The 24,968-nt window shown below is 39.9% G+C and overlaps 1 protein-coding gene across 1 annotated transcript; it reads right to left on the bottom strand.

Moving 5' to 3' along the window:
- Window positions 1-3,712: 3,712 nt before the first annotated feature.
- Window positions 3,713-21,377, bottom strand: gpia (glucose-6-phosphate isomerase a). The gene is made up of 18 exons (XM_067379280.1): window positions 21,165-21,377; window positions 19,250-19,340; window positions 14,970-15,038; window positions 14,224-14,343; window positions 12,188-12,271; window positions 11,740-11,886; window positions 11,528-11,599; window positions 11,403-11,447; window positions 11,258-11,311; window positions 11,051-11,111; window positions 10,779-10,822; window positions 9,104-9,256; window positions 8,887-9,016; window positions 8,708-8,784; window positions 8,433-8,561; window positions 6,312-6,387; window positions 6,149-6,215; window positions 3,713-4,132 (listed from the first exon to the last, which is right to left on the bottom strand). Exons 1-18 carry the CDS (start codon window positions 21,281-21,283, stop codon window positions 4,009-4,011), a joined length of 1,662 nt encoding a protein of 553 aa, XP_067235381.1. The 5' UTR covers window positions 21,284-21,377; the 3' UTR covers window positions 3,713-4,008.
- Window positions 21,378-24,968: the final 3,591 nt, after the last annotated feature.

Genomic DNA, 24,968 nt, shown 5'->3' with positions numbered 1-24,968 from the left:
TGTCTATTGTGCTCAGCTGGTTTGATGAGTGTGTGAATCTTGTAAATCTTCAGGTTTATGCTTTACTGCACATAGAAATCAATCACGCCCCTTAACCAGTGCATATGTTGTATATTTAGGCATGTCTAAACGTGCTGTAGAGTGGTGTCACTAGAGGTGAATTATAACATTGTATTACTGTATGTAACACTACACAGAAGTTCACAAAAAGTTCATCTTTCATCTCAAGAAACTTACATGGAAACAAACGGAAACTTTAAAATAAAATAATATGTGTGACAGAATTTAATATGTGCTTTTAACAACATAAACATAACTGAATGCATTTACTGATGAATTGCGAAACTGTACTTGGCTCAAAGGTCTTCTGGCCTGACATTTAAAGAAACATTTGGATCTAATTTCACAACCAGCTTTAGTATCCTGTTCATGTAATTCTAGATGAATTTTGTACAAATGCTTTTCTACATTTTCCAGGTGAGATTAACAGATTTTGGTACAAACTGATTTGGTAAAGCATTATGCTGTATGTTTCTTTGAAGTAACCTGAGACATTTATAGCTTGGCAACATTCCTGCGAAACAAAGATAACTCCATTCATGATCTTATTGATTGCTAGCATTATCGATCGCAAATTCCAGCAGTTTCCAAGTTTGATTGGTTGATAGGAACACCATTCAAGGACTGAAAAATTATGTCAAACCATCCTACTTGACAGCATATGCCAAGGTTTTATGTTAGAACACAAAAATTATCGAAAAACAACGTGGTCTCGTGAATTCTGACGCTTTTTGCCTAAAATGCTCAGTTGGCACCGCCTAGAGGATGGAACAAAACCTCGCCAGATCCGTGGCACGCCACAGACGCATGCAGTGTGAACAAGGCTTGAGCAGAGATTGTATATTATAGGGAGATAAGAGGGTCTATATCTCTTACCATTGAAAGCGTAACTGCTAACTTCACGTGCAGCACCTCTCAACGTATAATGGCAGTGACATCAGTCGCAACATTCTCTTAAAAAAAATACATTTTTATCAAACTAAAATCTACATTTAGTTCCCAATGAAAGTATTGTTTAGTGTAAAACATGCTGAAGATTAGCAAACAGGCCGTCAATTAATTCAATGATTAGCTATTTCCCCACAAAAGCTGTTTAATCAGCATAGTGAAGCCTCTCATCCATTGACATCCATTCAAACAAACAGCCTCTGGTCTCCTTCCCTGCGTACCACCAGAGGCGGAGCATTAGCATTAGCCGTTACACTTTTTTGGCTAAAGGTTGCAGGCTTGCCTTCCAGTGGCTTTGGCTTGAGCGCACCATTGGCAAGCTTGCACACACACCGCGGCAAAGGTTCAAAATAGTTCAACTTTTGCCACTGCGCTTTGTGGCAATTACCCACGCGGCCAATAGAAACGGGGCATCAAATGACTAGACGTATACAGGTGCTGGTCATATAATTAGAATATCATCAAAAAGTTGATTTATTTCACTAATTCCATTCAGAAAGTGAAATATATTATATTGATTCATTACAGACTGATATATTTCAAATGTTTATTTCTTTTAATTTTGATGATTATAACTGACAACTAAGGAAAATCCCAAATTCAGTATCTCAGAAAATTAGAATATTGTGAAAAGGTTCAATATTGAAGACACCTGGTGCCACACTCTAATCAGCTAATTAACTCAAAACACCTGCAAAGGCCTTTAAATGGTCTCTCAGTCTAGTTCAGTAGGCTACACAATCATGGGGAAGACTGCTGACTTGACAGTTGTCCAAAAGACAACCACTGACACCTTGCACAAGGAGGGCAAGACACAAAAGGTCATTGCAAAAGAGGCTGGCTGTTCACAGAGCTCTGTGTCCAAGCATATTAATAGAGAGGCGAAGGGAAGGAAAAGATGTGGTAGAAAAAAAAGAGTACAAACAATAGAGATAACCGCACCCTGGAGAGAATTGTGAAACAAAACACATTCAAAAATGTGGGGGAGATTCACAAAGAGTGGACTGCAGCTGGAGTCAGTGCTTCAAGAACCACTACGCACAGACATATGCAAGACATGGGTTTCAACTGTTGCATTCCTTGTGTCAAGCCACTCTTGAACAACAGACAGCATCAGAAGCGGCTAAATACAAAAAGGACTGGACTGCTGCTGAGTGGTCCAAAGTTATGTTCTCTGATGAAAGTAAATTTAGCATTTCCTTTGGAAATCAGGGTCCCAGAGACTGGAGGAAGAGAGGAGAGGCACACAATCCACGCTTGAGGTCCAGTGTAAAGTTTCCACAGTCAGTGATGGTTTGGGGTGCCATGTCATCTGCTGGTGTTGGTCCACTGTGTTTTCTGAGGTCCAAGGTCAACGCAGCCGTATACCAGGAAGTTTTAGAGCACTTCATGCTTCCTGCTGCTGACCAACTTTATGGAGATGCAGATTTCATTTTCCAACAGGACTTGGCACCTGTACAGAGTGCCAAAGCTTCCAGTACCTGGTTTAAGGACTATGGTATCCCTGTTCTTAATTGGCCAGCAAACTCGCCTGACCTTAACCCCATAGAAAATCTATGGGGTATTGTGAAGAGGAAGATGCGATATGCCAGACCCAACAATGCAGAAGAGCTGAAGGCCACTATCAGAGCTACCTGGGCTCTCATAACACCTGAGCAGTGCCACAGACTGATCGACTCCATGTCACGCCGCATTGCTGCAGTAATTCAGGCAAAAGGAGCCCCAACTAAGTATTGAGTGCTGTACATGCTCATACTTTTCATGTTCATACTATTCAGTTGGCCAAGATTTCTAAAAATCCTTTCTTTGTATTGGTCTTAAGTAATATTCTAATTTTCTGAGATACTGAATTTAAGATTTTCCGTAGTGTAAATCGTGTTGTATCTGAAGGGCTACGATGAACCCAGTGGCCAGCACAGTGTATTCCGCATCCTGTCTGAAAAGACCATTGCATGGAGTCACCGCATGCGTGAGCACTCTTCACAAACAAAGTGCATGAGCATTTGAAATTTAAAGCAGTCTTCTGTCAGTGAGTTTAATATTTTAAATATATAAGTCCACTGCATTCCAAACGACATAAATAATGACTTTGTAGGGCATTTGTAAGGAAAATACACAGGCCAGACTTCGCACTGCATGTGTAACTAACAAAGTAAGCGTCTCTCACAACGCATCCTATGCGAATATCATTCGCGTCAAACTTTCCAAACTTTTTGAAAGATTATTTTACAGAAAGTTTGAGTGGTGTATGTGAGGAATTGGAAGCAAGCAGAATACGGTGTTTCTAAAGCACACTCAGCATCATCACGCATCTGAATAAAAACTAAGCTCAGAATCGATCCAGAAACGTGGTGCATCGATGGATCGATTTTTTTCTCCCATCCCTAATAGGCACATAGTGTTTCTTTAACAAGGTGACATCGCCACCTACTGGCCTGACAGCAGAATACAGCATTTTTTGTCATTCTCTGCAGATCTGTGTAAACGGGGATCCTTTTGACAACATTGTCGTCTGTAAATGAAAAAAGCAGGAAAAAGGAAAAACTTTTGTGTTTTTAGTACACCATTGTTGTGTAAATGTACCCTAAAACACAGGTGCAATTTCTTGATCTGGAACATGTGCACCAGGTTCACGTAATGGACACTTAATTGGTTATCATGGAATACATTTTGCTGAACAAAAAGAATAAACCACCAGGGAAAGTGTCAAATAATACATTTATTGTGGTTCGTTGGTCCAAAGGAGAACATGAAATCCATTTAGTATGTGCAGTGCATACAGATACAGTCGTCTCATACTGGTCCACAGAAACATGAATACAGTCAAATCTTTCACAACACACAAGAATCTCATGGCTTATAGATAATGACAGACATAAAGTGCTCATCCTCCTTGTCTAGGCTTACCATCTGAACTATGCCAATTAATACATAATTCACTAATCTCATTGGATGAGGGGGCAGCAGAGGTGGGGTTAAAGCCGAGGAGTCAGGAAACATTTAAGAGCGGTTCTTCTTGAAGAAGCTGATGAGTCCATTGGTGGAGGAGTCATGGGAATGAACCTCTGCGTTGTCTTGCAGCTCAGGCTCGATCTTCTTGGCAAGTTGCTTGCCGAGCTCCACTCTGATGGGACAGATAAAATGTGTCATTCTCTATATATTTACAGATGCCTGGAACTCTCTGAAAGTCTTAATAATTCACAGCATAATGTAATAAATTGCTCCGCCTTTGAAATGACTTTCCAAGCCCACTTTTTTCTTTTTTGGCTCCTCTGATCTAATTGCTTCATTCTAGTAAAGAGCGGCACAAACCAATGGGTTTTTACCCCTGATAAATAAAGTCCCGTTCTACACATCCTCAACAGCGACATTTTGTCAAAGCCCTAATTGGCTAATTTGTGGTTATCTATCAATTTCTATTAAAGATGCAATATGTATGCTAGAGGCCTATTCAAAACAAAGGCGTAGCTTGATGAGTTTGAGCGCGGAATCTTGGGACATGTGGTCTCCACCTCAACGGCCGGTGGAAATAATGGGGATAGAAATCATCGGGAAGAAATCATATTCATGGATGCGATTATTAACATTACTGTAGTATGGAGCAGAGCAGGAGCAAGTGTTGTGGAGCTGAACGAGGATCTGGAGCGATTGATCAACACACGCCTCACGAGCAGCGGGACTTTTATTATGACAGAGTCACCGGCGCTGCTTCCGCTTTTCCAGTCAAGCTTATGAGGTAACACAGCTCTGTTTATCATATTAGATACATTTGAGAGTGTTGAAAATTATGTTATAACGTTACTCTGTGCGCTCGCTCAGCGGCTGCTTTGAGACACTGTTACACACTGCAGTAAGATAGATCGATTTTAGAATATATTAATAAGTGCTGGATGGCTTGTGTTGATAAATGGCATGCAATTAATTTTAAAACGCATTGTATGATGGAGAAAATGCTGTATTACTGTTACTAAAAATAAAGCTGCATCTGATATTGCTATGTTAGCTACTTGACAAAATAGTGTTTTTCTCTGAGGCATGGTACGTGTTGAGCTATATAACAATATTTAGTTTTCTGTCTATTAATATATCAAACCCGTTGTTCCCTTGTCTATTAACACATGTAATGTATTAAAGGGATAGTTCACCCAAAAATGAAAATTTGATGTTTATCTGCTTACCCCCAGAGCATCCAAGATGTAGGTGACTTTGTTTCTTCAGTAGAACACAAATGATGATTTTCAACTCCAACCGTTGCCGTCTGTCAGTCAAATAATGCTAGTGGATGGGAACTTCTACAATAACAGTAAATAAAACTTGCTTAGACAAATCCAAATTAAACCCTGCGGCTCGTGACGACACATTGATGTCTTAAGACACGAAACTGCATTCATCACTCGATTCGTTTGGTCTGATCGCGCTCTGACAGCGGCAGTGATGTCTTGTGCATATACTTCAATGAGAGCGAGACATCACTGCCGTTGTCAGAGCGTGATCAGACCAAACGAATCGAGTGATGAATGCCGTTGGACATAGTGGTGTATTAGAGGTAAAAAATGATATAAATACTGTTCGGTTTTTCGCACAAACCGATCGTTTCGTGTCTTAAGACATCAATGTGTCGTCACAAGCCGCAGGGTTTAATTTGGATTTGTCCAAGCAAGTTTTATTTACTCTTATAGTCCAAGTTCCCGCTGACTTGCATTATACCACTGACAAACGGCAGCGGTTGCAGTTAAAAATCCTCATTTGTGTTCTACTGAAGAAACAAAGTCACCTACATCTTGGATGCGCTGGGGGCAAGCAGATAAACATCAAATTTTCATTTTTGGGTGAACTATCCCTTTAAAGCGTCTTTTGTGTTTCCATGGTTTCTACAAAATAAAACCGGAAACTGGGGGTAACTCGGGTATGACGACATTGACAGGCGACTCTTCGCACGTCCCGGAGCCTTGGTTAAAATTGCAATTTTCTTACGATTTACAAATGGTTGCAAACATTTGGGATATTTTAAGTACTCAAGTGAACAAAATATATAACACTGGCCTAGTGGTTTTTGGATATTTTACTGCAAAAACATTACATATTGCACCTTACCTATTGCACCAAATTTAAGTTGCAAAATATTTTGAATTGGACTCACCCCCACTGATCATAGCTGTTGATATCCCACATCACACCTTGCACAAAGATCTTGTGTTCATACATGGCTGAAACACAAATACAGCATACCATGAGTACAGGGTCTACAAAACACGCACATCTACAAATAGTAGTAACATATTGGTGTAACATATTTGACTCACCAACAAGTGCACCAAGCATGAAGGGTGAAAGTTTTTTAAAGATGATAGAGTTGCTGGGCTTGTTTCCTTGGAAAACCTACAAAAACCAATGCGTCATTATACAAAAACAGATCGCATGTACTGGAGTAAAATTAAATTTTACTCTCCATTTCAGTCAGAATAAAATGCCACATACAACAAGGCTTCAAACAGTTAGGCTGCATTTGAGCATGCCTACTTCCCTACTATATAGTAGATGAAAAAATATATACGAAAAGAGTAGTATGCCCAATGTCAGTTTCGCAAAACAGTAGGCAGAAAAGTACTTCTACTTCCGGAAAGATTCTGGAGTGTGCATACAAAGGATACTTTTCCATCCCATAAGGCCACGGGAGAGGATTCGTAAATGAAGGGTAAGAGATGCAATTGACGTTATTGGTCACATGACAGTTAAAGGGTTAGTTCACCCAAAAATGAAAATCATCCCATGATTTACTCACCCTCAAGCTTCAGGGGGTTAATAAAGACCTTATGAAGCAAAGCGATGGGTTTTTGTAAGAAAAATATCCATATTTATAACTTTATAAACTATAAATCACTGACTTCCGGTAAGGGTCGTACAAAAGTCTGGTGGAAGAGTGACCTCTGACACAGGATGTAGGAGTATCGTAAGCTTAGATGCTTCTCACGGTTCAAATAGGGCTGTGCAACAAACTCAAGCTCTTCTCTTATATCGAAAGCCTCCAAAATTTCTCTTTAAAAATTGCCGTTTTACACTTCCAATTCGTGACCGGTGTTTTGTTTTGCCCTATCCTCTGCGCTTCTGCGTTCGTCATTACATCATACATTGGGTCAGAGGTCACTCTTCCGCTGGAACGAGACTTGCGCAAGGCCATTACCAGAGTCCAGTGATTATAGCTTATAAGATTATAAATATGGATATTTTTCTTACAAAAACCCATCGCTTTGCTTCAGAAGGCCTCCTGGAGTCGTATGGATTACTTTTATAATGGATAAATGCACTTTTTTGGGCTTCAAAATTTCAGGTACAATTAACTCCCATTATAAAGCATGGAAGAGCCAGGATATTTTTTTATCATAACTCTGATTGTGTTTGGCTGAAAGAAGAAAGTCATATACACCTAGGATTAGAGTTGTCAAAAGTACAGACTTCGGTACCAAGTCGGTACTGAAACTTTAAAATTGCTTTGAGCGCTGTTAAGCAGATTCGTAAACACCTCTTATTGGCCAGTGTGTTGACTCGCACTCATTAGATGTGTCTATGATTGCCTTCAATGATCAATGCTTCAAAAGCATGTTGTAAATAGTCATCAATGACGCTCTTCGCCAAGCACTTACTCAGATACACACGGGAGCACTTGAAAGCAGGCATCTATCGCAGACCAGTCCGCTAACTGACTTGCTTTCAAACGCTCCCGCTTTCAAATTCAAACATTACCGTGTGCTTTCAAACACTCCTGTGCACTGATCATTGAAGCCAATCACAGACATATCCGATGAGCCGGGAGCACAATGGCCAATCAGAGGTGTTTACGAATCTGCTCAACAGCGCTCAAAACGTCACATTTTTTTAAATTTCAGTACTGGCTTGAGGGTGAGTAAATTATGGAATAATTTTCATTTTTAGGTGAACTAACCCTTTAAGTAAGTACTTGTTCAAAAGATGTACCTATGATTTCTGATGCAGCCTGAGCGGACAGGACACTATGGAGTCACAACACTGTCAACTGTCTAAATAGTTATATTAGGTGTGTTTAAATAGGAAGAGTTCAAAAATGTGTACTGCTGGAATGCCTCCAGGAACATGGGTGGGAAAAGCAAATTAAAGCAGTCTTGGCAAGCATTGTTTGCTCAAACGAAATTTACTGTATGATCTTTGGACCATAACACATTGGTGGAAGCACATTTGTAACAGCATGTCCACTAACCACCAGGCCACAGCTCCAACACTCTAAACCAGAGGTCTTCAACCCTGCTCTCTAGTAGGTTGGAGATAAACTTTGCAGGACAGTAGGTCTCCAGGAGCGAGGTTGAAGACCTTTGCTCTAAACAGACTCTAGTTTAGATACCATCCAATGTGTTATATATGGACACATGGTTTTCAAGTAAAGAATCACTCACTTTATGGGGCAGGAGTTTCTCCAGTGCATCCCCAGACATCCCAGCACCCTGGAGCTCTTTCTTGGCCTCATCAGAGGTCTTTCCCCTCATCAGAGCCTCCGTCTGTGCCAGGAAGTTCGCCATCAGGATCTACCGTATTCATAAAATGAGACAGTGTAATGTAACACTTAGACAAACACTGGCTCAAATAACATGAAACAACATCTGGGGCATCAGATGCCAAAGAGAACCAGAAAACAAAGACTTGTTCAGAAACTCGTAGACCGTTGGCGCACCTTATGATGCAGATTATCTCTGATAGGATGTTGGCTCTGAGCAGGAATGAGGAAGTCAGCGGGAATCAAGCGAGTGCCTGCAAAGAGAAAGATCTATTATGATAAACGCATCACAAATGGGCATTAACATGTCAATTAAACAAGGAACTAGTCCACGGGGGAGGTTCAGGGTCACAGACCCTGGTGAATGAGCTGGTAGAAGGCATGCTGTCCATTGGTTCCTGGTTCTCCCCACACGATGGGTCCAGTGTGGTAATTCACACGACTGCCCGACTTGGTGATGTACTTCCCATTGGACTCCATGTCTCCCTGAAAGATCAATGAAAACTCAAAGTGTCCTACTATCAGAAACAATGACATTTATGATGTAATTTCTTGAAACGTCATCAGACCGACCTGTTGGAAGTACGCAGCGAAGCGGTGCATGTACTGGTCATAGGGCAGCAGAGCATGCGTTTCGGCCTGGAAGAAGTTGACGTACCAGACGCCGAGCAGGGCCAGCAAGACTGGAGCGTTCTTCTCCAGAGGGGCCGAGCGGAAGTGGTTATCCTAAAAGAAAAATAGCACAAAAAGATTACTCCCAGAAACACTTGAAGTGCCCCTATTATGCCACTACATTTCATGTAGTGTGTAATATAGCCGAGTAAAAGGTCTGCAAAGTTTGAAAGATCAAAGTGCAGATAAACAGAGTTTATTGTCTTTCAGAAGAAAGAAGCAAATCTGAACTGCCTGAAACGAGTCGTCAGTAATTCCAGTCTCACTTCCTGTTGAACCTACATAGGTTTATAACATATTTGCATAATGCCTGCCTATGATCTTCATTGGCTGCCCACAAACAACGTCTACCTTGCCCTGCCCTCAAATACTGTAGTTGGAGCTGAGACCGGAAGAGTTTGGTTCATGTTGTCGAGTCGAGAAGACGCCATTTACTGCGGCGCCAAAGCAAATCCATTTTGATGCACTTCCAAAATTACTATTCGTATCACTGTTTAAACAAGTGCCGGGGAAGATCCAGAGCTGAAATTCAGATATGGAAATGGGTGCTCGGGTTTTGACACGTGCTGTAAACAGTAGACCTATCACAATAGACTCAGCCATCTGACCAATCAGTGCAGAGACGGCTCTCAGAAGGGAGGGGTTTAGAGAGACCGAATCCTATTTCAAACCGTTTGAGACACTGTGGCCCTGTTTACACCTGTATATAAGATGTGTTTTGGTCGATCGGATCACAAGTGGACAAGAGAGACACATTCCCGTTTACACCTGGTGTTCTCTTTTATCCACTTTCAACCACTTCTGTCCTGATTTCTTTGAGGGGAGGGTCTATGGGTGGGTAAATGTATGGGCTTCTTCAGATCTTTTGATCTAAAAGGACAAAATAAACTCACGCAATTTACATATGAACACGACCAGAGATGACAAAAAAAAAAACCAAACAAACCAAGAGCATCAGCTTTCATTTCTGCTCTGACAAATGCAAGACCAGTGAATACTGTGAGTGTGTGTTAGAAATCAGAAGTGGTGAGAAAGCATTGTGCTTGGTACGTTTTTTGTCTTCAAACAAAACTTGGGTCTTTAGCCGACAAAGTTTAAATCCCGTCTGGTTAGCGCGCATCCCATAACGTTCACTCAATAGGTCAGTAGGCGGAGAGTGGACATCTTTAATGGCAGTTTGAACACATTATACCACATGAGCGTCTACACTACGAAAGCAATCCAGTCGAATGTGTTTTCAACTACTTCTGGAAGTGGTAAAAAGCGGACAAGCTCAAAACATATTAGACCCCGTTTACACCTGTATTTAGCATTGTCCACTTGTGATCGACCAAAATGCATCTTAATACCAGGTGTAAACAGGGCCTGTGAGAAAGGAAGTGATGCTGTAATGTATATTATTAGAAAACTAAAGTGATTTTTGACATTGGATGTAATCCTATTTTAGGAGACCTTCAAAACAAAACTAAGAACCTTTAGAATAGCACAACAGGGGCACTTTAACTCTCTGAGGCAGACAGTGTTTAGTGTGCAGTTATTCTCCTCTTGTATACTGCCAAACTATAACTGTACTTACCATCCAATGAGCACCAGCTAGAAGTTGCTCGAAATTGTCGAAACCTACAAGATGACAATAAATAAAGTTACTGGAACATTTACAGACAGAAAAACAATCTATAAGTGCAAGATGCTGCACTAGTGGTCTATCAAATTTGATTCAGGCAGAAGTTAGGCCAGAAACATACTCTACACAAGTACACAAACATGAATGTTTGACCAAAACATAACGTGCATAGCTATAAGTGTTTGTGTTCACATACTTGTTCACTGTTCACACAGCAGACGTACCTATGTGCAATGCAATGGACAAACCAATAGCCGACCACAGCGAGTAGCGCCCGCCGACCCACTAAAACATGAGCATTCAGCATCAGAATAACAGTTTGGGCTTTTGAGAAGCAATATGCCAATTAAAAGAGTATTTAAACATTACTAGCCACCATGCAATCAGTCATTACATATTCGTGCAGTAATATGCTTGTTAAGAATACTCACGTCCCAAAACTCAAACATGTTGTTGGTGTCGATACCAAAGTCCTTGACTTTCGGCTGGTGAGAAGACAGGAAATGTATGCAAGTTTCTTACAGATAAATCAAATTTACTTTTAACATTGACACAATGGTGACATAATGTACTTACTGCATTTGTGGAAAGAGCCACAAAATGTTTGGCCACAGCCGATGACTGAAAACATACAAACACAGAATTAGACCAATGGAAACTTTCCATTTAGGACAGTTACAGCAGCTTGTAAAGGTACTAACATCTTTAGCGGTCTTAAGGAACCATTCTCTGGCCGTCTCAGCATTAGTGATGGTCTCCTGGGTGGTGAACGTCTAAAGTACAAAAAATATTAAGAAATTAAGTACTTCAACTTGAACAATTTGTATTATAAATTCTGTTTAACATACACTACAGTGCTGTGCAAGACCGTATTCTTCACTGTTATCTCAGAATAGGGTATTCAGGTTGTCACCTTTGAAGCGATGATGAAGAGGGTGGTCTCAGCGTTAAGCTGGGCGAGGGTCTTGGCCATGTGTGTGCCATCAATATTAGAGACGAACCACACATTGGGTCCTCCTTTGGAGTACGGCTTCAGAGCTTCAGTCACCATCAGAGGACCCTGAAGAACCAATCAAAACAAACTTTATTCCACACTCTATACTGTTTATGATTACCAGATTTGACTCAATGAGGCCTGGCCTTTGGTTTAAAAGAGAGAATATCTAACAAACAGGTCTGCTATTTCAATCCAGAATCTCACAGTGGAAGAGGAAACACTTGATATAAGCGTAACTAACTATATACTATATATTACTATAATAGACAGTTTTATTAAGCTGCCCAACTAGGAGATAACCAAATCTCCATCATCAGTAAATTTACAACGTGTGGAAACATCCACTGGCTCTCAGGAAACTCACCAAGTCAGAACCTCCAATTCCGATGTTCACTACATCAGTGATGGCTTTACCACTGAAGCCTTTCCACTCGCCACTGCGCACTTTCTGCAAAATAATTCACACATGCGCAATGTCAATATTCAGGAATCTTCAGTCAGCTGTCTTTGAAAATAATGATTAACTAAATCAACTAAAAAAAAAAAAAAAAAACACACATATGGTGAACTCTAATTACCAAGTGCCCTTAGCCCATTTTTAAACTATAATTTCATTAAACATACTAGTATGGATACTGGTGTTTTCAATAATACTGGTATTCTTAAATGTTCTTTCTGATGTATTTTAATATTATTTATACCATGGACTGTCTGAAAGCTTGATTCTGATTGGCTAGAAAGTGTGTATTAAATTGGTTCCAGCCAATATTCTGTCAAGCGATTACAATTTTGAATCTAATTAATTACATGATGTGGCAATTAATTAATCTAATTAATTGCAATTTAATCACACATCAATTCTGGCTGTGAAATTACCCCGAAAATTAATTAGAAGTCATAATTGAGTAAAGCATCAAATAGACATTACAAAAAGTAGCTTCAGAAAGATATTTTATTCGATTCAATAACTTTTGTAGCATGAGGTTGGGTAAATGCTGACTCAATTTTAATTTTTGGGTGAACTATATCAAAAAAAAAAAAAAAAATTAGAATTATTATTATTTTTTTTTTTTCCCTCTCTCAAGACCCATAAAGGTACTAAAAACATATTTAAATCGGTTCATGCGAATACAGTGATTCAATATTAATATTATAAAGTGACGAGAATACTTTTGGTGCGCCAAAAAAAACAAAATAACGACTTATTTAGTGATGGCCGATTTCAAGACACTGCTTCAGGAAGCATCAGAGCATAATGAATCAGTGTGTCGAATCATGATTCAGATCGCGTGTCAAACAACCAACGGCTGAAATCACGTGACTCTGGCGCTCCGAACAGCAGATTCGATACACTGATTCATAATGCGCCGAATCTTCCTGAAGCAGTGTTTTGAAATCGGCCATCACTAAACAGGTCATTATTTTATTTTTTTTGGCGCTTTATAATATTAATATTGAACCACTGTGCTCACATGAACTGATTTAAATATGTTTTTAGTACATTAATGGATCTTGAGAGAGGAAATGTCATTGCTGGCTATGGAGGCCTCATGGAGCCATCGGATTTCAACTGAAATATCTTAATTTGTGTTCTGAAGATTAACGAAGGTCTTACGGGTGTGGAACGGCATGAGGGTAAGTAATAAATGACAGAATTTGTGAACAAACCCTTTAAGTTGTTAATTCATTTATTCAATTCATTCAAACGAAGAGTGAAGTAAATGTTTCTCTTCAGGCTTGTTGGACGTGACCGATACACAGACCGATGACATGTATGACATCAAAGTATTACGAGAGCGATTAGCGAGCAGACGGCTGTATTTTGATGACATACACCAAGTCCAACAAGTCTTTTATAAATGGTCTGCCAAATCATTGGCTTCACTCGGTTCGTTCAAAACGCGGATTCAGAAATGAAACACTGCTGTGTATTGTGCAGAGATGAACAGTTCTGCTTTGTCTTTATAGTTTCATTGACAAAACAGAGAACATTGTGTCTAAAATAACAATATCAACTTCTTATTTACTGAATTGTTGTATAAAATCAGTAGGCTATCGCATTTGCATTCATTATATTTGGGACAAAAACAGCATTTGTGTAATAATGCACTCATTATCCGTGTGATATATTTAGATTTTATGAGTTAAGCAATAAGAAACTCAAAAAGGAGAATTTTTGCCCCATATCAACCATTGAATTTTAGGGAATTACTGACTGCATTCTATAGGCTTCATTATGCAGGGAGTTGTTGCGCTGCATCATATTTGTCATCAATCAACTGTATGTAATGTCAGATGAACTACACAGGTCTGGGGCGGGGCAAGTGCGTTAAATGCATTAAAAATCTAATCAATGCAATAAATTGACAGTAGGTTGTTGTTACACGCATATTCACTCACATGGCAAAAGCCCTTCATCTGCTCCAGGACTCGGTTCACCTCCGGCATCACGTCTTTACCGTCCACCATGATGGGAGTGTTGGAACGGTTCCTCAGGGCGGTGTGGAGAACAGCACGACCCTACAAACCAACATACAAAGACCTCATTTTAACATAAAGAGAGTTAATAGCAACTATACTCCCTTTATTTGTTAACATCGGTTTCATTTGTAACCGTTTCTTGTCAGTTATGTCTTTCTGAGGTGCTAATTGATATATATCGGTCTCACTTTATATTAGGGTCAAATTCTCACTATTAACTACGACTTTTGCCTCAAACTTATTAATAGTTATTAAGGTAGCTGTTAAGTATAGTTATTGAGTAGGATTAAGGTATGTAGAATATGGTCATGCAGAATAAGGCATTAATATGTACTAATAAACAGCCGATATCCTAGTAGTAATATGCGTGCTAATTAGCAACTACTTATAAGTGAGAATCGGACCATAACTAAAGTGTTACCGATATCTAATTTACCATAAGCCAAAAAATACATGCTACAGTTTCAAAACAGCCAGTGAGATAAAGAGGAAACTGAGGGTTGTAACAACTTTCTGCTATGTGTCAATAGAAATTTAGAGAATATGATATTGACGTTTACACAATAGCAAATTATAGAAGTGTATCACAATAGGCATTGACATCTCAACCTAAACTGCTCAGTTTGTTCATTCACGGTGAAATGTTTTTACTGAGATATTATTACCTCAGTGAAGTTGATCTTCTCTCCTGCAAACATCTTCTCTCTGGCGGATTCAACGCCCACTGATCGTGCCTAATCATGATGAGACAGGAACAGAAATCAGTTAAAGTGACTCATGACTTGTGCAAACATACATACAAAGAGCTATAAAAACAGCAGTTGTGTATTTTGTCCTGCTGTGATTACTGTGAGAAATCTGCTGCATCATAGTGATTTCGTTTCCCAGTTGCTACTCTGACTTGCTGAAGACAGGAAGTACAGAATCAGGTTAAATATTTTCAAAAGCCCAAAGTATACTTCCATACTTACACCGTGTTTATTAGGGATGTACATTTACATTCCCCTTATCAATTGAGGTTTAAATTAACGATGGAAAAAATATCCTCTTTAGTGATCTGTAAAATCATAGTACACAACAGATAGACTTGTGTCATGTATCGTTGAAAAGGACAACAAGCAAGTATTTGTATTGAAATGTACACACATGATGCTTTTACACCATAGCAGATGACATAACTTTATTTTAGAGCAGGTGGCCTTGAACGAGCCCAAACACAACACAAGACAATGAAGATCTCAGAGTGACATTCCCAAAAACTATAGAATAACACAAGACGCGTCACTTGTATTGCTTTGGATGGGAGAAAGCTCTAAATAAGAGCCAATCACCGATTGGTAAAGTCACCATGTCACTGCAGCGGCCGTTAGACGATCCGGTTCCTATAGAAACAGTCAGAATCACTCTTCCTATAGAGAACCGCATTTAGGACTGCGCATGAAAACAAAATTTATGAGACAGTTGTCAGATTTCATTGTAAATTTAAAAAAATAAATTTAAAGGTACAGTATGTAGGATTTCTGTCCGCTAGAGGTCGCTAGAGGCCTATTCGAAACAAAGGCGTAGTTTGATGACGCCAAGTTTGACTGCGAAATCTTGGGACATGTGGTCTTCACCTCAACGGATGGTGGAATAGAATTGGGATAGGACTCGGGAAGAAATCATGTTCATGGATGTGATTATTAACATTACTGTAGTATGAAGCAGAGCAGGACCGAGTGTTGTGGAGCTGAACAAGGAGCTGGAGCGACACACGGCGTAAACAGTGGATCATTTATCATGCCACAGTCGCCGGTGCTGCTTCCGCTTTTCCGGTCATGAGTATGAGGTAACACAGCTCTGTTTATCATATTAGAAATAACTTCATTGACACGTCAATCCAGAAAGCAGGCATCTCAGGCTTTTCTGGTTGTGTAGAACATGCTAGTGTCATATGGCATCAGATCCAAGTCGCCAAAAAGGAGGGAACAGATCTTCACGTGGTGTTCCTGGATCTCGCGAATGCCTTTGGCTCAGTCCCTCACAACCTCCTGTGGACAGCCTTTGACTACTTTAGAGTCCCAGCAGCTCTCACAACCCTTGTCAAGGCCTACTTTCAGGACGTCCAACTCTGTGTGACAACAGCAGAGTACACAACAGCTTGGCAACACCTGGAAGTGGGAATCATGGCGGGCTGCACCATCTCCCCACTGGCCTTCACCCTGGCCATGGAGGTCATCATTCGGGCCTCTAGATGGACAGTTGGCGGACAGCGAATAAGATCTGGGCTGAGGCTGCCGCCGGTCAGAGCATACATGGATGACCTCACAACTCTCACCACGACCAAGGTTTGCACTGCACGATTATTAAGAAAGCTTCAGGAAAACATTGAACGGGCTCGCATGAAGATCAAGCCAAGCAAGTCCAGAAGCATCTCTATTATTAAGGGGAAGTTGTCGGACCACCGCTTCCACATCGGCGAGGAACCCATCCCAACTGTCTCAGAGAAGCCAGTGAAGAGCTTAGGTCGGTGGTATGATGCCTCCCTTAAAGACAAAGAGCAAGTAGAACAGCTTAGGAAGGAGGTAGCCAGTGGCTTGGAAAAGATCGACAGAACCCTGCTCCCTGGCAAGCTGAAGCTCTGGTGCATGCAGTATGGACTACTTCCACGTCTCCTGTGGCCACTAACCCTCTATGAAGTCCCGCTCTCGAAGGTGGAAAAGCTGGAGAGACTGGTCAGCACATACGTAAGGAAGTGGCTTGGCCTTCCCAGGTGCTTCAGCAGTATTGGACTTTACGGCAAAGGGATGCTACATCTGCCCATTTCCAGTCTGGTAGAGGAGTACAAGTGTGCCAAAGTCAGACTGGAGATGATGCTACTGGATTCGAACGATCCATTTGTAGCCCAAGCTACCCCCATCTTGGCCACTGGGAGGAAGTGGACCCCGTTGGCTGCAACTGAGCAGGCAAAGGCAGCACTCAGACATAAGGACATCGTGGGCCGAGTGCAGGAGGGGAGGACTGGTCTTGGACTTGGGGCCAGTACACCAGTGTGGAGCAAGGCCTCTCCACCTCAGAGACGTAAGATGGTGGTCCAGGAGGTACGTCGGGAGGAGGAAGCAAGAAGGTGCGCCCAAGCTGTGGCACAGGCAAAGCAAGGGCAGTGGATGACATGGGAAGGAGTGGAGAAGAGGAAGATCTCCTGGAAAGAGCTGTGGGAGATGGAGGCATTTAGGGCAAGCTTTACCATCAGGGCTGCCTACGATGTCCTACCTTCTCCTGCAAACCTAAGCCAATGGTATGCCGAAGACCCCACGTGCCCTCTATGCTCAAGTCCAGCAACACTGAAGCACATCTTAGTGGGATGCAAGACCAGCCTCAGCCAAGGCCGTTACACCTGGCGGCACAACCAGGTGTTAAAGTGTCTTACAGCAGTGTTGGAAAGTCGACGGAGAAGCGTGAATGCCCTGCCTCCCCCGTCACCCCAGTGGCAGCCAACACCATTTGTTCGGGAGGGTGAGGGCCAAGCCAACCTCACCACCATAAGATCAGACTCTGGTCAGCTGGGCAGAGCACGGGACTGGGAGCTGCTGGCAGACTTGAACAGGAAACTCTGCTTCCCAGCTGAAATCGCAGCCACCAACCTGCGACCAGACCTTGTTCTGTGGTCAGCCTCCCTCAAGCTTGTCTACATCATCGAGCTCACTGTGCCCTGGGAGGGTGCAGTGGAGGAGGCCTATGAACGGAAAAGGTTGAGGTACGCTGAACTTGCAACCGATGTGCAGCAACAAGGCTGGAACGTGAAGGTACGTCCAGTGGAAGTAGGCTGCAGAGGGTTTGTAGCCACCTCAACATCCAGGCTACTTAGGGAGATGGGAGTGCGAGGAAAGGCCCATCGGCAGGCAGTCAAAGACCTCTCTGTGGCTGCAGAGAAGGGAAGCCAGTGGCTATGGGTGAAGAGAAAAGACTCCGCTTGGGTCTTCAAATGAGTTGATGGAACCTAGGGAGTGAACCTGGGACGCTGGGATTCACTGCTGAACCCTCTGGAGGTGTCGTGGGCCTATCAGCGAAACACCAAGGAAGGAGGGCGCCCACTTGACAACCCAAAGGGTTCCATCACTCAACTGACCATCCCACGGAGTCTCATCGGAGCCTCAAGTACCCTCCTGATGACATACCAGACGACAGTGCCATCACTCAATGGACCATCCCATGGAGTCTCATCGGTGCCTCAAGTATGCATTAAGGGATATCAACATCAAGTCCTATACAACAGACCTTAGATACATTTGCGTGTGTTGAAAATGATGTTATAACGTTACTCTGTGCGTTCGCTCAGTGGCTGCTGTGAGACACTTGGTTAAAATAGCAATTTTGTCACGACTTACAAATAGTTGGAAACTATTGCAAGTACTCAAGTGAACAAAATATATAACACTGGCCTAGTGGTTTTTGGATATTTTACTGCAAAAATCTTACATATTGCACCTTTAATCGAAAGCTTGGCAAACATCTTTGGAGAATTTGATGTTTCTCCATTCAAAGAGATAGGAGCTACACTTGCATGCCTGAGAGGCGTTTCAAAGATGGCCGCCGAGTGAAATGACTTGTCTTGAAGGGACTTTGTCATTACACAGTGATTTTCAACATCATTTAAAAGTTCATTATCAAATGAAATATATTTTGAAAGGTTATGCATGTCGCTGTTAAAAAAAAAAAAAGTCACACTATGTCCCAGTGACACGGTTCACCTGATACACAGTCTATTTTCAGCAGCTTTTAGGACACATGCATTAAGCCAATTAACATCTGGAGATGGACATACATAAGGGGTTTAAAGATGCTTAGCTGGACTAAAGAGAGATTACAGTAACAGCTCCGATACTACACAGCTTTTTAATAGTAACACCCTCTACTATGACTTTGTGAAGTGAAAATGTAGCCGAATGTGATGAGAAAACTGTACCATGTCGAAGAGCATTGTCAGGACTTCTTCACTGATGAGATTCTTGGAGTAATCCAGCAGAATGTCTCCATCATCTGTTGTCAGCTCCAGACTGCGCAGAAGACGAGATCACACACACGGTTACGATATACAAACGCTATATTATTATTTGCTTAATTCTGCTTCATGCGCAGCATGGATAATCCAGAAACATCATTCAAGCCTGGTATACATGCAAGTGTCAGGATCTTAGTGATGTTTAGACTGGGAAAGTCAAATAAACAGATGAGGAGAGCTAAATGAGCCATTTGAGAAAATGTATTAGGCCTCAAACTGCAGCATGTCACATGACTCTGGAAATTTAATTACACAAAAATACCACCACAATTTATATCCCTGATCCATCGCTTACAAAAATGATATTATGGCAAACATAGTTTTGAGCAGTTATTTTCCATATGTGACCCTGGACCACAAAACCAGTCATATGTCACACTGGTATATTTGTAGAAATAGCCAACAATACATCGATTTTTCTTTTAAGCCAAAAATCAGTAGGATATTGATTAAAGATTATGTTCCATGAAGATATTGTGCATTTCCTACTGTAAATAGATCACAAAATGTATTTTTGTGAGTGGATATGCATTGCTAAGGCGATTTTCTCAATATTTTGATTTTTTTGCACCCTCAGATTCCAGATTTTCAAATAGTTATATCTCCGCCAAATATTGTCCAATCAAACAAACCATATGCATACATGAATGGAAAGATTCTTTTTTTTAAATTACTCTTATGACTGATTTTGTGGTCCAGGGTCACATATAAGCTTTCAAAATGTATTTTGTGTTATTTTTATTGCCTAATATTTATTTAAACAGACAAGTGCACGCCTAATATTAGACTCTTATGCTATAATTTGACCTTATTGCGTCAGCAAAGCGTGCCGCGCAAACTCGTGCTCCATCACCAGAACGGTCTTAGTTAATTAACTGTATTAATATCAGTAATAAATATATTCACTCGCCACACGTTGAGTACACAGTTCACCGCACTGATTCAGCCCTGCAGTGTGCGAGTGTGCAGAGAGGCACGTACTACATACTGCTATAGCGCCCTCTGCTGATCAACCCCTATAAAACACTCCACTCTGAGGATGAATGCATACCAATTAAACACTCCATACATCAGAATTTAATTCAGAACAGACCATAAATTCTTAAAACATAGAAATATAGTAGTGCAAACATGCAACATTTACAGAAGTATCGCAGTAGAGGATGTGATACAACTTTAAGAGGTTGCATAAGCAGTGAAATCACTTGAGAAATGCCTGATCACGTGCATTTAATGAAACGTAGTCATACCAGAAACTATTATTTTACTATTATATATGATTCCACATAAGAGCCGTGTGGTACAGCTGTAAATAACACATATGATCGATGAATGACCTTGTTATGTGTGTAGCTGCTAACATGGCTATGTTTATACTGATTTAAAGCAAAGGTGAATAGTTAAAAATGCTATTATTGTATTTTATGCGAGTAAATGAAGGATATAAAGCAGGTGCAACAGTGCTGAGGGCGGAAGCTAGAGCTCCAGACTATTGGCCTGATGTGGCAATAACCTTGCAACATCAACGTGGAAATCAAGGGTAACATGTAACGCGCGCTCTCGTGATGTATGCATTATACACTAATATATGCCCTGATATTACATCGCAGAACATTAAGATGCCATCTTACTAAAATAGTACATAGACTGTGTTGTATAAGAGATTTGTTCATTTAGGCCTTAATAATCAAGATGTAAGTGCTGCTAAGTGAAGCACGGCACATGTGATGCTGACACACGCCTGATGAGAGATGAAACATCAGTATGAATGTCTATCAGAGCTCGCGCACGCAGCGGAAGCGCGTTTGATGTGTTTCACCTGAACTTGTTGAATCTGTCAGGATCGTCCTCGAACATCTGCCTCATGTTGAGGTTTCCTGCGTTGGACTTGTACCATTGTTCCAGTTTGCAGTAGATCGGATCGCTGCTGAGCCCCATGATGAAAAGATCCCGCTGTTCTTCGGTCCAAAGGCTGTTAAAGTGAAACACAACCGTCCGAGCAGTCGTTCAGTGAGGAGAATCGTGAGGAGGAAGTACGATGACAAATCCTAACAGTCACGCCCATCGTGACTCTGACACGCCCATCATGACAACGGCGAATCCTGCGTAGCCCCGCCCACTGTTACACTGCACTGACTGCTGTGGTAAGATGGTTACGTAATGTGGACGGACAGTTTATATTCAATTAGACACTATTGACTATTTGGAAAACGTTTTGCATTGCTGTTTTAATATCGAGTAACTTATTTTATACGTGATTTGGCGAGCTATAACTTCATATGGAGGAACAAACCTGCAAGAAATTAAAAATAAATAAACAAATAAATAAATGGATAAATTACTTGATAAAACAAATATTACTCATTTTTAATGAAACTGAATCTTGAATTGATTTTGTATTACTTTTTCATGTATTATATTCTATATTTAATATGTATTTATTTGTTTTTAACTTCTGGTCCTCTGTATTAACCCATTTGTGCCCAAATTTTTCTGAATGGTTTCATGCATATAGTCCTGTTAATAGTGTCCTATGTGAACATGTTCTGCATTTATTTTTCCCAGGTTTTTGTTTTTTTTTCTTAAAAAACGTGTTTGAATGTGCGGCAACTATAGTTGCCGATGGGCAAATATGTTGTATGCACCCCTCAATGTAAAATTTGAATAGGAGGAGAACATTTATGCATCTAAATAACTGCTTCAGATCAACAGATCAATCAAAGTCGTTGAAACATTCAATGTGAACTCAAAAAAGTTATAATTTCTTGAATAAGAAAACACATCAAACAACAATCCATTAGTCTTAAAGTGGTGGAACATAGTGCCGAACAAAGTCCAGCCATTAAGTTGCTCTAACAGAGCATTGTGAATCAAAAATGTTAAATTCAAATCATTAGTTTGAAAAAAATACATCTATATGTGACCCTGGACCACAAAGCCAGTCAGAAGTCGCACGGGTATATTGGTAGCCATAGCCAACAATACATTGTATGGGTCAAAATTATTGTTTTTATTTTTCTTTTATGGCAAAAATCATTAGGATATAAAGTAAAGATCATGTTCTGTGAAGATATTTTGTAAATTTTCTACTGTAAATATATATAAAAATATTTTTGTGAATGGATATACATTGCTAAGGACGTCATTTGGACAATTTTAAGGCAATTATCTCAATATTTCAATTTTTTTGCACCTTCAGATTACAGATTTTCAAATAGTTGAGTCTCGGCCAAATGTCCTATCCTAACAAACCATACACCAATGGAGAGCTTATATATATATTCACCTTTCAGATGATGTATAAATCTTAATTTCAAAGAATTGACCCTTATGAATGGTTTTGTAGTCCAGGGTCACATATAACAAACAAACAAAAAATAAATTAATTAAAAAATTAATTAATTAACAAACAACAATATATAACAATATAAAATATTATGAAAGCAAAAAGCACTAAACAAGACCAATAACCTTGATTTATTAACCCATTAAACACAGTATACCCCATTTCCCCATTATATATGTACTTACAAGTCATTTGCCCACCGGCAACTATAGTTGCCGCTTGGACTTTTGACTAAGTATACAAAAAACTATAGATCTCTTGTAAGATTTGTTTTGTTTGGATGATTCCAGAGACCCTCATGATTACGTAGATATATATATATATATATATATGTCAACAAAAAATTTCTAATGTTTACATGAAAATGACTTTTCTTTGGGAGGGTTTGCCTTCACTATGCTTCCTGGAAGTAGGGGTAGGAAGTTGACAGCCTCATGTCACAGGAAAGAAGTGAATACCTTTTTTTGTTCTTGAAATCCTTTATTTAGATGTTTTCTTGCATGTCATTGAGAAATAAAACATGGCAAACATATAGAAAAAAACGTACAAAAGGAAAATGACAACCATACACTGCGGCAACTATAGTTGCCGGTGGGCTAAAATGGGTTAAACGCCACAAGGAAAATAAATAAAACAGGTGAAAAAAACCCAAAGTGAAATATTTTTAATGTATTTTGAAATTTAAAATGTCCAAACAATATATCAAAATCAAAAATCGGTAGGCAAGAGCAGGGACGAAAGTACCTTTTTTTTTTTTTTTTTTTTACAAAAATGTAAATTTTAAAAGATAATGTTTTAGACAGCAATATATTTTTGCTGTGATCAGTAACTCACAAGTGTGGTCTATCAATACCAGGTGGTATTTTGTACAAACGGCTTCAGTATAATTTCACTTTGAACATAAGTTGCACATTGTTACTTTCGACCCCGTCGTGTGGGACGTAAGTAACACAACAATACAAGCTAGATTTTTTTATTAACGCAGAGCTAAGTAACTTTTTTTACCTCCATAAATAGTTTTCTAAGTCCTTACGATGGTTAATTGACTTGTGGTGTATTTGAGGTGAGCACTAACCCCCTCTGACACGTCTACGCCAGAAAACAGCACTTGCAAGTTGAGCTGCGCCAACCCCAAACAATCTCGCCTCATGTTCACGTTCACGCGAGAGTGACAAAATCCTTTACAGTAATTCAAAAACAATGTATATATTATGACTTTATAAGACAATTTAGAAAATTATCCAACTCCATCAAGATTTCTTGTACTGTATTTGCAAAACTACTGCGCTGGTGAGCGTTGTCGTTGTAGTCCAGAGTGTGATTCACTGAAGGAACCTGTAGGGGTGCTTCGCAAATCTTTCGGAGTTCCGCTTTAAATATACCTGACTATGACCTTGTTAATAAGTAACTGAAAACATATTTTGTCCTTTATCTTTGCAAAAAAATAAAATAAATAATTACATTTTCATTTTAAATTAAGAATTTCAGTTTCATCAAATGTTTTAAAAGTAACCCGACAGTACAAACTTGAATTGTTTAGAATATTTTTTGGGGGGCAATGTCAATTTATTTTATAAAACATTTTTTCAACAGTTTGAACAATATGAAAATTAAATTAAATTAAATTAGCATAATATAAATTCTCAACATAATGTAACAGTAGGCCTAGTCATGTTTCCAATCCAGCTGTTTTTGTGCATAAATTAAAAATATATATAAAAACATCTGAATAGAAGCACTGCAAATTCATAGGTGGGGGTGGAAAAGCTAAGGTATGGCTAAAAACTAAATGTGACTATGGTAAATGTAAACAGATTGAGTGAATAAATGGAGACATCCATGGAGCAGCAGATGAGTTAATATCAAAACAAGTAAAAGAACTGCGAGTAGAGGAACGCTAGGAGAGTATGATATGGGAATTCATAGAGATTCAGCATCATTACAAATAACTGATCAATTTCTTTGATGACATCAGAGGAAAATAATCTACAAGAACATTTAATGCAAAGAAAATATGCTGTTTTCATGTTTTCTAAACTGACAAACTCTTATTCAACACATATCACTGACAAATATGACCTCTTACTGATGATTTATTCACATTTCTGTAGTTCCGTCCACTCCACAACATGCTTCAGCATCTGAAAGTGATCTTACCGATCTCTGTCGTTTGTGTTCAGGTCAATCTCTGTCACATTCAGGTAATATTAATGTATATTTACAGCGATGTACTGATCTGTTATTGTGTTTTAAGCTCCCTCTCCAAATGAAGTCCAT

Source organism: Chanodichthys erythropterus, chromosome 24, assembly GCF_024489055.1.
Source record: "Chanodichthys erythropterus isolate Z2021 chromosome 24, ASM2448905v1, whole genome shotgun sequence".
Classification (NCBI taxonomy): Eukaryota; Metazoa; Chordata; class Actinopteri; order Cypriniformes; family Xenocyprididae; genus Chanodichthys; species Chanodichthys erythropterus.
Note: the sequence above shows the minus strand (reverse complement) of the source record. Positions and strands in the feature narration are given on the sequence as shown.

What these genes read in the sequence shown, in the direction of transcription:
- gpia (XM_067379280.1), bottom strand. Translation starts at nt 21,283, where the DNA reads ATGGGGCTCAGCAGCGATCCGATCTACTGCAAACTGGAACAATGGTAC. An exon ending in TGACAATGCTCTTCGACATG is followed by an intron (nt 15,039 to 19,249) that starts GTACAGTTTTCT and finishes CATCATGATTAG; the next exon opens with GCACGATCAGTGGGCGTTGA. An exon ending in GAGATAATCTGCATCATAAG is followed by an intron (nt 8,562 to 8,707) that starts GTGCGCCAACGG and finishes TGAATACGGTAG; the next exon opens with ATCCTGATGGCGAACTTCCT.